At 30.7% G+C, this 15,265-nt stretch overlaps 2 protein-coding genes across 3 annotated transcripts; one reads left to right on the top strand and one right to left on the bottom strand.

Annotated features, from left to right (window-relative positions):
- Nucleotides 1-7,375: 7,375 nt before the first annotated feature.
- On the top strand, nt 7,376-8,106 carry LOC8281782 (oleosin 18.2 kDa). The gene has a single exon (XM_002521412.3). The coding sequence runs from the start codon at nt 7,470-7,472 to the stop codon at nt 7,929-7,931; it is 462 nt and encodes a 153-aa protein (XP_002521458.1). The 5' UTR covers nt 7,376-7,469; the 3' UTR covers nt 7,932-8,106.
- A 1,918-nt stretch (nt 8,107-10,024) lies between these two features.
- On the bottom strand, nt 10,025-15,050 carry LOC8281781 (protein ANTHESIS POMOTING FACTOR 1). Of its 2 annotated transcripts, none has more exons than XM_015720669.3 (10): nt 14,888-15,050; nt 14,626-14,726; nt 13,831-13,940; nt 13,647-13,713; nt 12,856-12,955; nt 12,574-12,690; nt 12,363-12,500; nt 12,073-12,154; nt 10,925-10,974; nt 10,025-10,528 (listed from the first exon to the last, which is right to left on the bottom strand). In XM_015720669.3, exons 1-10 carry the CDS (start codon nt 14,954-14,956, stop codon nt 10,343-10,345), a joined length of 1,020 nt encoding a protein of 339 aa, XP_015576155.1. In that variant the 5' UTR covers nt 14,957-15,050; the 3' UTR covers nt 10,025-10,342. The 2 variants fall into 2 exon arrangements, with proteins under 2 accessions (XP_015576155.1, XP_002521457.1); XM_002521411.4 differs by having other exon boundaries at nt 10,025-10,525.
- Nucleotides 15,051-15,265: the final 215 nt, after the last annotated feature.

Below are 15,265 nucleotides of genomic sequence, written 5' to 3'. Positions count from 1 at the left end.
CTATCATATACCGATTTTGGTTAATGCCATAAAAAAATAAACAAAAACAGACATTTGGAACTAATGGAAGATCCATAGAAATCTTACATATTTCCATAATTAATTATTATATGTTCACCTAACATATATGTATAGTTTATATAACTACCAATTGAACTTATTAGCTAAACACTTGCAATGTCCGCCTGCTGCTTACAACAAATCACTGTCTCATAATTTTCTGTTATATTGAAACAATTATGCCATTATTTTTGCATATACATATATGATATATGCAAAATTAACTATAATATCCACTTACATATTTCCTTAATTAAGAAGTCGATCTTATATAATTATAAATTGCCTAGAATCCCTTTTGCAAAACACCAGATACAGAACATTTGAAGAGAGATTCAATCCCCTTTTACTTCTTTTATTCATTTTCAATTCTATAATAAATAGAGTACATAAAATAATGAGCGCAATGATAAACGAGACAATCATAATGGCCAAAATTCACAGCTTAATTATATATATAAGGTATACAAGTTTACTCATATATGTTCATTATTGTGTATCTCAATAGCTAAATCTTAAATTTTCTTTTAGGAGTATTTGTGGGTATTATAGTTATTCAATCATTTAAAATAAAAAAATTATTTTAATTTTGGCATTGACCATTTATCTATCGATTAAGTATATGTCGATAAATGAAATATATTTATTAATATTTAATTTTTTGAAATAGGCATTAATCAATTAAGTATAAAATACATAATGATAATAATATGAATTTGAAATTTTTATAGTGGGGGTATATAGAACGATTAAGAGATTTGGGGGCGTCCATTTCTTGAGGTATGAACTTAATTTGCACCAATCTTGTTGTGTTTAATTGGAAATCTAGCTAAGAGAAAAGTAGGTCAGCCCACTGCTCCATAATTTTCTTCGAATCACTAAATAGTATTTTCTCGTTATATATATTTATTGTATGAAAAGTCTTGATTGAAATAAATACCCATATTAGAACGAAGAAGAGAAAAGATGATCTAAATAATAATAATAATAATAATAATAATAATATAACAAGATCGATCAGCATCTGGAGAAAGAAAGGCAAAAGCATAAGACACTTCTTGTCCAACAGAAGGTGTTACCTTTCTTTATCCAGCATTAGTTTATAGGTCCTAAGTGTGAACAAAGTGAAAAAGAATTTAGCACGTCTCAGCTTAACTCAGTCACTGCTTCAGAGATCAGGACCACTCTATCCATTAATTTCCTCTTCTTTTTCTCTCTGTTTAACCCGGCATTAGTGTGCTTAAGTCAAGGATCTCCTCTCTCTCTCTCTCTCTCTCTATCACGCAGACACACAATTAGAAACAGTGTCATTGTCTTAAACAGTAAAATGTACAGATGCCTATTGTTGTAGGAGGATTGTTGTGCCATGTGAAGGGTACGTGCACCCACAGAAACATAAATTGCATGAGGATCTTAACTGGATTCTTTCTCATTTTTGTCTTCCTCAGCACATGTTCATAGATCCGTCCCATTCATTACCATACATTAATATACATCTATCTATCATTTATATCATCATCCTTCTTCTTCTTCTTTTTTCCCCTTATTGTTTAATTTCCACAACACACATAAATATGCTGTAGCTAGTCCTGTGTTTTGCAGGATCACATTATGCTCCACAAATTTAAAGTTGCCAAAAAATAATGCTCCTTTTGTATCATTGCTGTTGTTTTTAGCCCCTAACTAGTTACAGTTATGGTAAATGGTAATGATTGCATGCTAGCTAGAGAAAGCTTTTCTTTTCTTTTTTCCTTAAACTTTTACATTTTATTAGAATATAGCATTTGTAAAGTTTGGTACACTTGTTTGACAAAAACATAACAATTAAAAGTTAGGGTTGTGAATTTTTTTTTTTAAAAAACTCTTCAATTCTTAATCCATTAAATAACTGCCTCTTGTTATTTCTTAAATCATTACTTACTGTCGGTTTTTAAATAAAATTAAATTTTTTATCTTACTTTGCAAATTTTATTTTACTCTATTTATTTCATAAAATATTATACTTTGTTTTTTTTCTCATTTTTAACAAATTTCTATATATATATATATATATATATATATATTAATTTTTAAGACCTAAATTTTGTTTGACATATGTGCTTAATTTTTGACACATAAGATTATTATTTTGACATGTGTACTTACTTTTGACACGTTGGACTCAAGTTTATGTGTAAGTTTATGATTTCTACTATTAATTTATTAATTAATAAATTATATTTATAATTAAATACTCATTGTAATCCTAAGAGATAACTTATTAATGATAAATTAGTTTTCTAATTAGACAATAATTATTTTTCTAATTAGATAATGATTATTCTAAAAAATAGCATTTTAATTATATTTTAATATTATTTTAACTAATAAATTAGTTTTCTAATTAGATAATGATTCTAACTGTAGAAAATAATATTTTTAAATATTATATTAACTAATAAATTAATTTATAATTATTATAATAATTTCTAATTTTAAAAAACAGCGATATCAATTATAGTATTAATTTTTATAATATTGAAATTAATAAATAAATATCTTAAAAAATAATTTTTATATTATTACACGAATAAATTTTTAAAAAAATTAAAAATATAGTAAGTTTGCTATTTTTTAAAATATTATAAATTAATATTAAATACTAAAAAATTTATTAAATCGTATCTATAAACTTGATTTTATAATCAAAATAATAATAACGGCCGTACAACGCAAGAATAAACTACTAGTAAATAAATGTATCAGTCCGAAGCATTAGGTATCTGAATTAATGGAGCTTACTTTTTAAAAAAATTATGTCAAAATAATAAATAATTTCAGAAAAATTAATGTTAATTCAATATACATATATAATGAATCTTTAGAGTTGAAAAATTATATATATATATATAATTGAAAAATAATTGTGAGAATTTAATAGCCATGGTGTGAATAATTTATTGTATGAGAGAGAGAGAGAGAAGTTGATAAAATGAAAGATACTAAATGTCTCACTTTGACATGCAAAAGAACAGCACGCGCACGAGCAGGCACGAAGAAGAAGCGGAGAGGAAGGAATTAAAGTTAAGAGAGTTAAACGGTCGCAATCTAGGGGGCCTTCCCCTCCTCTCTTACTCTTCTTTCTTCCTTTTTCTCCCTCTCTTTAATCAAAAACTCAATAATCATCCCATTACAGAACAGAAACAGTAAGTTTTCTCTATATGTCCCTCATTATAACAATGACAGACGAATGAACAGACATGAACCCGAATCATTAATTCTTTTTTAATTAAAAAGAATGTTCATTTTCCCTTTCAAATTTATAAAGAGAAGAGAAAAGAAAAGAAAGAAAGAAAGAAATGGATGGGGGTGGAGGGGGTCACGTCGAGTTTGTAGTTGAAGGAGGTCCACCATGACCATAGCTTGAACCGCCCAAAAAGAAAGAAGAAACTGATCAAACTTGACCCAACAAGTCCACGAACATTTGTTTGTTTTTCTTTTGATTGATTGATTGGACAACCAAAAAGCCCACTGGACCTTTCTTTCTCACATGACCTATGAATAGCTTCTTCTTCTTCTTCTTCTTCTTCTTCTTCTTCTTCTTCTTCTTCTTACATCAGTTTTCGGATATATTTGCCTCTTGTTTAGTACTTAGGTTTCCAATTCGTCTTTAATTCTATTGGTGAACACTAATGTTTTAATCTAACACCTAAAAACGTACATACGGATGAGACCTTAGCTTAATTAAAGTATCAAATTTGAACTTTGAATATATAGCTGCATTAAAAATTTTAAAATAATATTTTATCAGCTGTAAAAGTCTTGTCCAGTATGTTCTAAATTAGTTAGACCATCTCCGAAAACTATATTAAAAAAGAATTATAGTAACAGTATAAATAGTAATTTGCCAATTTAGAGATTGTACACTTGGTCTTTCAATAGTTAAGCTGTCTTTATTATTCAGCATGAAATATTATACTATTGTGTGACTAGATACTAATATATTTTTATTCTTTTTCTTTTTCTAGTTAAAAGAAGAAAGAAAGAAGAATTTACATGTGAACATTGTAGACAATTGTTGAGTGCATGAATTGAAGTAAAAGTACGAGCAGATTTGTGTTTTGGGTATTTAAGATACTAACAATTATTCCACATGACATGTCTCGAAAAAGAGTTGCACCAATTCAAACTTGTACTATGGAGAAAGCAACATGTATCACCCACTTACGTAATAACCCACCCAATATTACACATTTATAATTATAATTTCCTTCCTTTTATATGATCCACTTGTATTATATGAGTTGCACCAGGGTGAATTACTATCCTTCTTTCTTTTTCTTTTTCTTTTTTTATTAATTTTCTAACCATATAATAGTCGTTAATTTTCAGTTATATTTGAATGATTAAAAATATTAAAATTAATATTTTTAAAGTCTAAAAAGAAGAAAATTTAGTGTATTTTTTAATTATGTTACTATAAAAAAATTATTATAAATATACTATTATATTATGCTGTATATTTTTTTTAATGAATAGGCCCATATATAAATTTAGAATTGGTTCATATATGTATATCAAGAAAATATATAAGAATAGTACCCATTTACACTTTCCATCTCCTTCCAGTGTGACCCATAATAACAGGAATTTCAACCGAGAGACTCTTTATTTGTCAATATCATATGGTATTGTAGCCACTTTACAATTACTTATAGCATCTAAAACTCCTGCCACTCCACTTTTTTCTGTTATTTGGTCTTGCGAGATTCTTTTCTTGTTCATGTTCCTGCACTCTGTGTAATTATCAGCACCCCGTGATTCGATTAATATAAGCTACTTAATTGCACGGAGAATTTTACGTCTAGGTCATCCATATAGTAAACTAATACATATTTATTATTTTTAATAATATAATATATAAATATAAAGTACTTATATTTATATATTATTCTTTCTATTTGAATTTTCTTTTTATTATCTAAAGCTACCGTTGAATACAGCTATGTTTGGTCATTATTCAACATTTTCACGTACGATGAATTGATAAATGTGCTAGAGACTAATTATCTCAAATAATTGCTATTGATGCAATAAATATAAAAAGTGCAACCGTTTAACTTTCAATTTAGATAATTGTGCAGGTAATAAAAAAACCTAGATTATCTTTGGTTCTTAGCTAAGCTGATATAGTTTTGCTAAATCAACACATAAAACTAACTAATGAGTTAAAAATTAAGCTAATAATTAGCTAATGTTGTAGGCATGCAATTATAAGCCAAGGATGTGAAATTAAGCTTAAGGAATCAAGCTAAGAGCTAAATTACCGTAAGCTAAAAGCGATGATGTGTATATGTAAGCTAAGGAACTTAATTGCAATAAATACAAGCTGAAATAGTAATTTGAAAGCTTTAGGAATTAATATAATTATATACTTGCTAATTCGATGCCCACCTCGCCCCTCTCTAAACGAAATACATTTCATCCGTAGTCTTGGGTTGAATTTTGAGGAACACTGAGAGTTTCGAGCGTATTTTAAATCAAAGTTGATAGTTGCTTAACTATCGTAAGGATTTTTTTCTAAATTAAGGATTGTTTTCTAATTTACCGATAGTTTTCTAATCTAAAGATAAATGATAAAGTCTGTAAACTTTGGGTATTGTTTTGTTCGACTGATTGATTGGTTGGGGTTTGCTCACTAGGAGGTTCTTATCTATTTATAGACTTTCATGGCTTAAGAGATATTCGACATATTCTTCATTCTTGGCTTGGTCCTCAATTAGCTCTATACTTTGAGAGCATGTATTGTTACTTTTCACATTTTGCACATATTAATTATGTAACTTCTTTGTTTAACTTCTTTATTCCACTTCCTTACAATTCTCAATTTTCTGACTTTATTTCTCTCTTTTTGTTTCGGTTCAACTTCATTACTTATATATTAAAAACGTATTTTTTTTTTTTATGGATATGCTTCACTTTCATACTTTTTTTTCCTTGGCTTGATGCTTGTATTCGTTGCTTTCAATTTCTCAAGAATGTACTTCAAGCTTTCAGAAAATTCTATAATTGCTTATCAATAAAATTCTATAATCTTATCAGTAAGTTGTACCCTTTACCTTCTCACTTCATTCTTAGCTTTACTTATCTAATTTTTAGTGCAGTGTCGAAGCATGTTTATCCACAGTTCATTTAATTCAGCTTTTAATATGACTCTTAATTTTTTTTAATATGATATTAAAATAAATCTATGCTAATTTTTTAATTTTTTATTAATTCAATTTCTAATAATGAAAGCTAGTTAATAATAATAATAATAATAATAATAATAATAATAATAAGAGTAACCAAATTTTTAGGCACTCACAGTAACAGAGGCCCATGCCACAAAAAGATGCAATTTCGGCCAATTCCCGACTTTGGGTCGGGACTAAATATATGAACATGATTGGACTCAATCCTCTATAGCCCTCGAAAAGTTATATATTACTGATTCTTTATATTTAAAACGTTGCATATAAATTAATATTTATATTAAAAATTTACTTACTAAATTTAATAATAATTACAGTTTTTTTTTTAAGCAATTAAGCTAATAACAATTAACATGATGGTTTAAACTTAATTTTGCAGGAATAGCATCTATGGTACTTGCCTGGTATTCATTCATAGCAATGGAGAAAAACTGCACTACTTAAATACATAATAATTTTCAATTTTTGCATACATATAATAAAAAATAAAACTATGTTTCATTATTTAAATATTTGAAATATTTTAAGAGTTCTACATCATTCATTTATGAATAAAATTAATTATACAATACATGATTTTATTTATTAAATTACTTATATTAAAAAATAATTAATAATAATAAATAAATCCATCGTATAAAGGCCAACATACATTCACATGCTCAAATTCTATTCTAGCACTAATCAGTGAAAACTAATAATTAATTGTTGAGATTGTCAGAAAAGAACAGAAAATGGTGCTCTTCTCTTACCTAGTTCCCGATCTCAGTACAAAGAAAAGTCAAGAAAAAAAAAAAAAAAGAGATCACTTTGCTGCTCCATTCCATACCAGAACCATATTCACTGAGAAGCTCACAGAAGCAATACAATAATGTGGCAAGTGGCAACAGAGACTTAATCCAACAGAGACACCTAATTTCTTTGTACATTTAATTTAATCCATTTTCTGTTTCTTTTTGTTCTGTTGTGAAAATAGAACCTTGAAACTTGTATCTCATGCAACCCCCTTACTCACCATCTCATACCCTAACGTGTCAATACACCACCGCCTTCTTCTCCTCTTTAAAACTCCGCTTTCTTACCTTCCCTTTCTCAGCATTTCCTCTTCGTTCGACTGATAATCTCTTTCTTTGTACTCTTTTTTGGCGACTTCTTTGAACTTGGAAGCTACTGACAATGGCTGATCGTCCGCAGCCGCACCAGGTGCAAGTGCACCGCTATGATCCAACTACTGGCTACAAGGGCCAACAGAAGGGTCCATCAGCCTCCAAAGTGTTAGCTGTGTTAACCTTTCTGCCGGTTGGTGGTGGTCTTCTATCTCTCTCTGGCATAACCTTAACGAATACGCTCATCGGGATGGCCATTGCCACCCCACTTTTTATTCTCTTCGGCCCTATAATTCTTCCTGCTGCCGTTGTTATTGGCCTTGCTATGATGGCATTTATGGTTGCTGGAGCTCTCGGGCTGAGCGGGCTGACGTCGCAGTCGTGGGCGTTGAAGTATTTCAGGGAAGGTACTGCCATGCCAGAATCACTGGACCAGGCGAAGAAGCGCATGCAGGACATGGCCGGTTATGTTGGGATGAAGACCAAGGAAGTGGGACAAGACATCCAGAGGAAGGCACAAGAAGGGAAATGATAATAATGTAAGAGGAATAATGTTGGGTTTTTATATGAAGGGTTTATGTTTGTTTGTATGGGGTCTGCTTCGGGGACTCTTCTTCGTTATGTTTGTGTTTCTTTACTTTTCTTAATTTTATTCTGTCTTTGGAGTTCAATTGTTAAATTTCAATGTGCTTATCTTGTTTGTTTCATCTCTCTTTATCTTTTCTTTTTCTCATATGGAAATAATAGAAACATATTTGGATGATAAACCTGGTAGTTCATAATCAGTCTCTGTTGGGACTTAACAATTACCAATCTCATGCATTCTCCAGTTTCTCTTGATATATGACTCCCCAGAATTACGAATGAAGAAAATTATATTAATATTCGAGTTTAAATTCACCTAAATAAAAATATTCATACTGAAATTAATAGAAAAAAATTATAAATTTCAAAGTGATTTTAAATGAAATATTTAAAGAATTAAATAACAATTCTTAAGGTAAAAAATTTAGCTTGTAATACTTGTACTTGTACGTCATCTATTCGTTTCAGATTTTAGCTCATTAAAAAATAAAGGAAACAACAAATTTATATAGAAATTTGAGTATCTAAAATATATTTCCTAGAGATTTGTTTAATAAATTTAATTTAATTCAATATTATCCTATTTTATTATTATATAATAAGTCAAGAATTCGAGTTTTTATTTCTTAAAGCTTGAAAATTGAAAATTGAGTTTGATTTGAGATTAAGATAGTCGAATTTAAGTTAAGCATGAACCATTCAGCTAAGTAAAATCAGAAAAGCTTTGCTCCACCAATCGTTGACATGTCATTGTAAAAAAACTATCTTTGGTTAATTGACTTATAAAATAACTGGTAAGTAAACTGGGAGCCTCATTTTTATGGTTCTGTATTTAGCAATTTTTATCTTAACATATTTTAATAATTTATTTAACCATTTTATAAATATAATTTATTCAAGGAAAAAAGAAAGATTTAGATGAATATTTATGCTAAACATTTACATTATAAATAATTTTAACTTTGATCTTCACAATTATTAACTTTTATTTTCAATTACTAGTGTATGTATGAGAATCGAAATGAGGAAGAGAAGAAATTTTTCGAATATTTAATATGGTGATTGGTTAAATAATAATTTGTTTATTGAATCATTAATAATTAATATTTATAATCATATAGTTATTTTCTAATTTCTGTAAGTTAAAATGTTTATGGGATAAAAAAATCTTTAGACTAAGATTCTAACTGATTCGAGATTTTATCGAATTAATTATTATAAAGAAAATTTAAAAATTAATAAAACATGAGAATTCTTTTCTAAGAGATCAAATATGAAAATACTAAATATATGTTTATAATCTATTTTAAATAATACAATACAATAAACAAAAAATTAGTTATACATAAACTTAAATAAATTAGCATATTAACTATGGGTCTAATCATTCAATTTCTGTGCAATATACACGGAATAATATATTAAATAAAGAAAAATCAAATCCTTAAATTTCAAGTTTTTTTATATGGGTTTTATTTATTGATGGCGCTGACTTTTTATATTAATTTTTTAATTAATAGATATTAATTGAGATGTTCATAATAAATGAAGATTTTGGATATGCTCGTAGATTGTATCAAAAAGTGAAATAAAGTAGTTCTCTCATAAAACCAATTCCCGGCAACTGATGAACAGTGAGGAACAGGACGCAGCAATACTTTTTGCGTACACACTAATCCGTCCATGGGACCACTATAAAACATGCAAAGATGAGGAACCCATACAAGAACCTCAGCTCCATGGCCATCCTAATCCTGCTCTTGTACTCCAATTCTATTTTTCAGTTTTTTGTCGCATTTATATATGTTCTCCCTGTGTATTGAAAGGATAGATATGAAATCACCTCTCAAAGATCCTGTCAGTCTTTCCAAATTGGAGAGAAGGTTCTTTTTTCGTACAACTGATGGAAGAACCCGAAAATAAAATCCTATCCACCTGCCATTCAATAAGTCTCAGCATTATCCTTCCAATTTTCCTCGGTCTCTCCACTACACTCCATGGAGTTAAAAGGGAGAAAAAAGAAATGTGACTAACAAAAAATAAAACTAATCCTGTTTTGCATTTTTCCATATAAGAGTATAAATAACTAGCTCAACCCTCCTATATACATAAAGTATGCTCATCCTCAGCATTCCACCACCAATAGCTCAGGGTAGTAAAAGCTTATTTATCATTCAGGTGTGTCCAAAAAAACAGGAAAGCCTTGAAAACGAAGATCAGATATTTTACTTTCAGAAACTATAATTTTACAAAACGGAGGCCGATTCAAGCACACCAAAAATTTTGGCCCAAGCAATGTTGATAAGGATTGACAGCATAGAAGATGATTGAAGCAGATAGTGAAAGACCTGGTTTCCATCATTGAGAAATATTCTCAGGTTGAGCTACACCTTCAGTCTCCATGGCACGCGGCTCTCCAATTGACTTGGAGGGATTAGGTATCCAAAACGTCAGAACAGAAGATGCAGCAACAAACATGGCCCTGCGAGGAGCCCATTTAAAGCACGATGCAACGCCTATATGGCTGTTCCAGCTCGCCACCTGCTAAAAAGGCCATAGTAATGATAATATTGATGAATACAGCTGATATCTCTAACAAGCTTCTCATCACCTCATCATGATAATCACCTCGAATTATCATTACACAATCTTAATAATTTTCATAACAAAAGTTTGATAACAACTTAATCATTCAGAAAAAAGGTTCGAATGTAAAACTGAAAATCTATTCTAGCTTTGTCTTTAACTACTAAACAAGGCCTCAATATTTCTTCTTGTTTTTTCATTTCTTTTAGCTTAATCTTCGGCCACTTTCTAATTTTTTGAAAAGAGAGATGCCTATGCATAGCCACATTTCTCATTCCTTCTTAAAAAGCCAAAAATATTACCTACTTGAACTGAACTTAAGAACCAGATTAAAAATATAAAAAAAACTGATACCTCATTCCGCATGTTGATATTCCAGGCATGCAAGGTTCCATCTCCTGAGCCTATAATAACAAAAAGCCATAGTTTGATATTACGTATAGAGTACCTCAACAGACAATCAAAAATTAAAAAGCTACATCCAGACTTGACCATTCTCGCAAGCCTATAAGGAAAATAATAATTTGTTACAAATTAAACCATCATGAGTTGTCTCATTATTAACCATTAGGCAGACAACGGTATGCTTCTCAAATATTTTTACAGCATAAGTTAGCATTAGCTATTTAACATTCAATGACAACATTAGTCCAAGACATTCCAGAATGCTTAAAACTGCTAAGAGGAGAGAGAGAGAGAGAGAGACACGCACACGGAGATCATTAAACTACTCATAGTAAGCTATTCATAATACAAATTAACACTTCAGCAAAAGGCAGATCACTGCACATATTTGATGCTAAGTCCCACTACTTAATATCTGCTATGCTCTATAGCATGTGGAAAAAGTTAGCTATATGCCTGAAGCACTATAAGATTTTTAAATAAGCCCTTGAAAGTAATGATCTCACTTGGTAACGCCCTCATTACTCATTAAAAAAACAAAATAACGGATGGTTTTATATCATTAGAGAGAGTGATTCATAGAGAAACCAACGATTCTACTTCGTTTTCTGCAGCGACAATGACAGTTGATGTCAAGGATTTTAAATTCCTCTTTCAAAACCAAAATTGCATACATTAATTGAAAATTGTATTAAGCACTTGGCAAGGTTATTCCCTAGGCAACAGGGAACTCAATCTTCCATCGCCAGACTATCATGTAGTGCAATTAAGTAAGTTGACAACAATAAAACAGTAAGGATTCTTTTTCCAATACTGATCAACTTAAGAATAGACAAGATTCAGCATACCATAGTACGCTGCAGGGTACATAATTGAAGCTTTTGTAGAATTAAAGAGTAATTCATAATAATAAATATTCAACTTATCATAAACATGAATTTGCTTCAATATGCAAATTAATCTGATTGGTGAGAATGAAATTGGTAGCGAAATTTTAGTTTCTAACAATTATATAGGAAATGAAAGCTTGAAAGAAACTTGAACATAAAGTGGAACCAGACTGAATTCAGGTAAATTAAACAAGAGGTGGTAGATACCTGATACCACATACTGCCCATCTGGGGTAAAAGTTGCCTCTATAGTTGTATTTGGTGACGGTTCCAAACTGAACCCACATCGCTGCACAGGGGAAAGATTTAATTAGGCCACTTAATGCATGCAGTTAATCAATAGTCGAGGCTTACTCATAACCAGTCTACATGACATCGGATAGATTATATGAAAAAACTTGCTCAAAAGCACTTTTGTAAATTATAATAATATAGAAACTGTTCTATCTTTGAGCACCCCAAAATTGACTACCATCTTACCCTGGAAATTAACTGACCTTTTCACCTCCATATGCATCGAGAACATATATGTTGTTACTTGTGGTCGTCAAAAGCATTGACTTGCCATCATTGCTGAACTTAATATCACAAACCTCAGCCGTGTCCCCACCAACTAAAAAGGTGTCAAAGGGACCCTGCAATTAGAGTCGTAAGTCAAATCCAGAATATTAATCTCAATATCCAATCCAGTGGATTACAGGAAAGAACCTTGTCATAGGAACGTGAATCAAATAATTTAATAGCACCCCCTTCCATTGCCACAGCAAACACAAGACCTTGTTGATCATATGCAACTGTAGGTCTACCACGTAGATGCAAAATTCCCTGAAAACTATAACAGTAAGCATAAATCACAATCATGTATAAATGCGGCACCATTAGTGGATGCCATCTCAACTTTTTCCGATGATTTGCCCCATTTGAAACAAATTCTGTACTTCAGATTTGATAGAATGTCGCAGAAAATCTTAAGATAAAATAGAAACCAACCTGGCAAGCATTTACACGAAGATCCCATATTCTGACACTGTGGTCAAGAGAAGCAGACATGAAACTGTCATTAATCGGAGACATGCAAAGGGAAACAACTCTGCAAAAACAAATGAAAACAAACAAAAGAATATCTTAATAAAAAACGGCAGAAACCTTAAACAGCAATCCACAGGGTATGAGAGGGGCAAGCATCTAAACTAGCTTAATAAGGCTGAGGCAATGCCCATATAAGAAAATAAATGGTTAGCCAAAACACCCTTGTTTTATCAATATGCATTCCAGGTGTCCAACAACTTCTCAAATGAACTTCAGAAATTGAAACAAACTTGTGATAAGTCTAGAGATAACAGTTCATCCAAAAATTATTCTTGTTAATGGGAATATATAATAGGGAAAACTTCATTAAACTACCTTGTGGTTTAACATATTTTCACTTAAGGTCTGTGATTTGCTTTTTATCATTTTAGTACCATGTGAATAAGATCGTTAGCAAATAACGGTCAAATTGCACAACACCATTAAGAGATTCCGACGTGACACATAATAACCATTCTTTTTCCATTTGTTGCGTCAGCACCTACTAACAATGTTGTGCATTTGGTTGTTATTTGCTAACGGTCATATTCACAGGGTATCAAAGTGACAAAAAGCAAACCACAGACCTTAAATAACCACAGAGTAGTTTAGTGAAGTTTTCCCTATATAATATTATAGTAGTTTCTTTTTTAGAATAAGATCAACCTTTTGTGCTTATTACTACAGTATCAAAAACATAATGAAATCTTTACCTGTCTTTGTGCCCTTTGAAGTAGCGAAGACACCTATTATCATACATTGATAAATACCGTAAGGATTCTGCCAAGAGAAGGGATTAAAAACCATTTGTGCATCTACCAATCCCATAGACAATAACATAATCAGAAATCACTTGACGATTTGAGTTATACTGAAAAAGGAGAAAAATGAACTCACCTCCAGTAGAATCCAAATTATATTTAGAGGAACAAATAACAGAGCTAGGATGGTGCGTAAAGCATATTCTGTCAGCACCATGTTTCTTGTGATAAGTTGTCTTCAGCAACCTGAAGTCCAATGCATCTAGTTAGAGTTTTCTAATCTTTTTTATTTCAATTCTTTTTCTATTTCTCATACCTAGCTAAGAATTAGCATATGGTTTAAGCCTATCTTTGATAGGCTTCAAATTTGGGAACAAAATCCTATCCTTAGAATGGAATTCCAAGTAGTTGTTTAGTTCGCAAAGTATCTCAGTTTTCTTTATGTGATATGATATCTTATATTTAGAGCTGGTTTGGCATCAATGTGAGGCACCTAGTTTTGGAATTTGAAAAAGAAAATTCTTTCTTTTTCTTTCTATTCTTGCTTCTTCAATCTGCCTTTAGCGCAAGCATAATTTACTTTGCATCTTTTAAAAGTCAGATTCCAAACAGTAGCTACAGAAAAAAATAAAAATTAAAAACCAAAAGTAAGAGTGGCAAAAAGCTATGCCAAAAATGCTTAAAACGGTTAAAATTTCGGTGAAAAACAAATCTATACAGTTTCTTCGAATAAATTTTGGGGTTATCTAAAGAAATTGGAATGGAATTTCTTGAAAAAAATTATCTCTTTCCACTCACATTCCATTTCAAAAGGTCACCTGTCATGCCTAAAGTGATTATGAAAACTCTCATGAATTAAATTACTAAGGTTTAAGAGTTATATAGTGTAATTAAAGAAAAAGAGTGGAACAAAAATAAAAGTAAAACTTACTTAGCAGTTGCAATATCATAAAGCCGAACAGAATCATCCTCACTAGCAGTCACCAATAAGTCATCCTTTCTATGGAAATCAACTGAATTTATTTTCCCTCCCTGAAAAGATTATAGGCCACAATTTATTGTTTGTTATTTTAACATCTAATTTTCAGTAATTACGTAATAGCTACACTTCTTTAACGAAACTACCTTTTCCTTAACAGTGAGACTAGAGTTGTATTAAATCAAATTAAAGCTAACAAATTTGAGAAACTTACAAAATCAGAGAAAACGGCTCCGATGGACATGCTACGCACCGTATCGTCATCGAGCGCATTTAGCGACATCGTTGTAAAATCAAAGGGACAGTTATAGACGACGGAGGACGACGACAGAAAAGAAAATTCTATGAGCAAGGAAAGACACAGGAGTGCACTCGTTAAAGAGCAAGCTGCTGCTGTTTGATTTTATAGAAACGACGCCGTTTACTTTGCGCTTAAGTAGCAATTTACCCCCTGAACTTTCTAAAGAGATTCAAACTACCTAATATTAACTTGTTGGTTGTTTTACTCCGAACATTTACCCTTGTGGTCAATTACACGGCATATTTTGGAGAATGAATTAGACACATTTTTAAAAAAAGTTTCTGTATTAAT

The sequence above is a fragment of the Ricinus communis genome, chromosome 5 (genome assembly GCF_019578655.1).
Source record: "Ricinus communis isolate WT05 ecotype wild-type chromosome 5, ASM1957865v1, whole genome shotgun sequence".
Taxonomy (NCBI): domain Eukaryota; kingdom Viridiplantae; phylum Streptophyta; class Magnoliopsida; order Malpighiales; family Euphorbiaceae; genus Ricinus; species Ricinus communis.
Note: the sequence above shows the minus strand (reverse complement) of the source record. Positions and strands in the feature narration are given on the sequence as shown.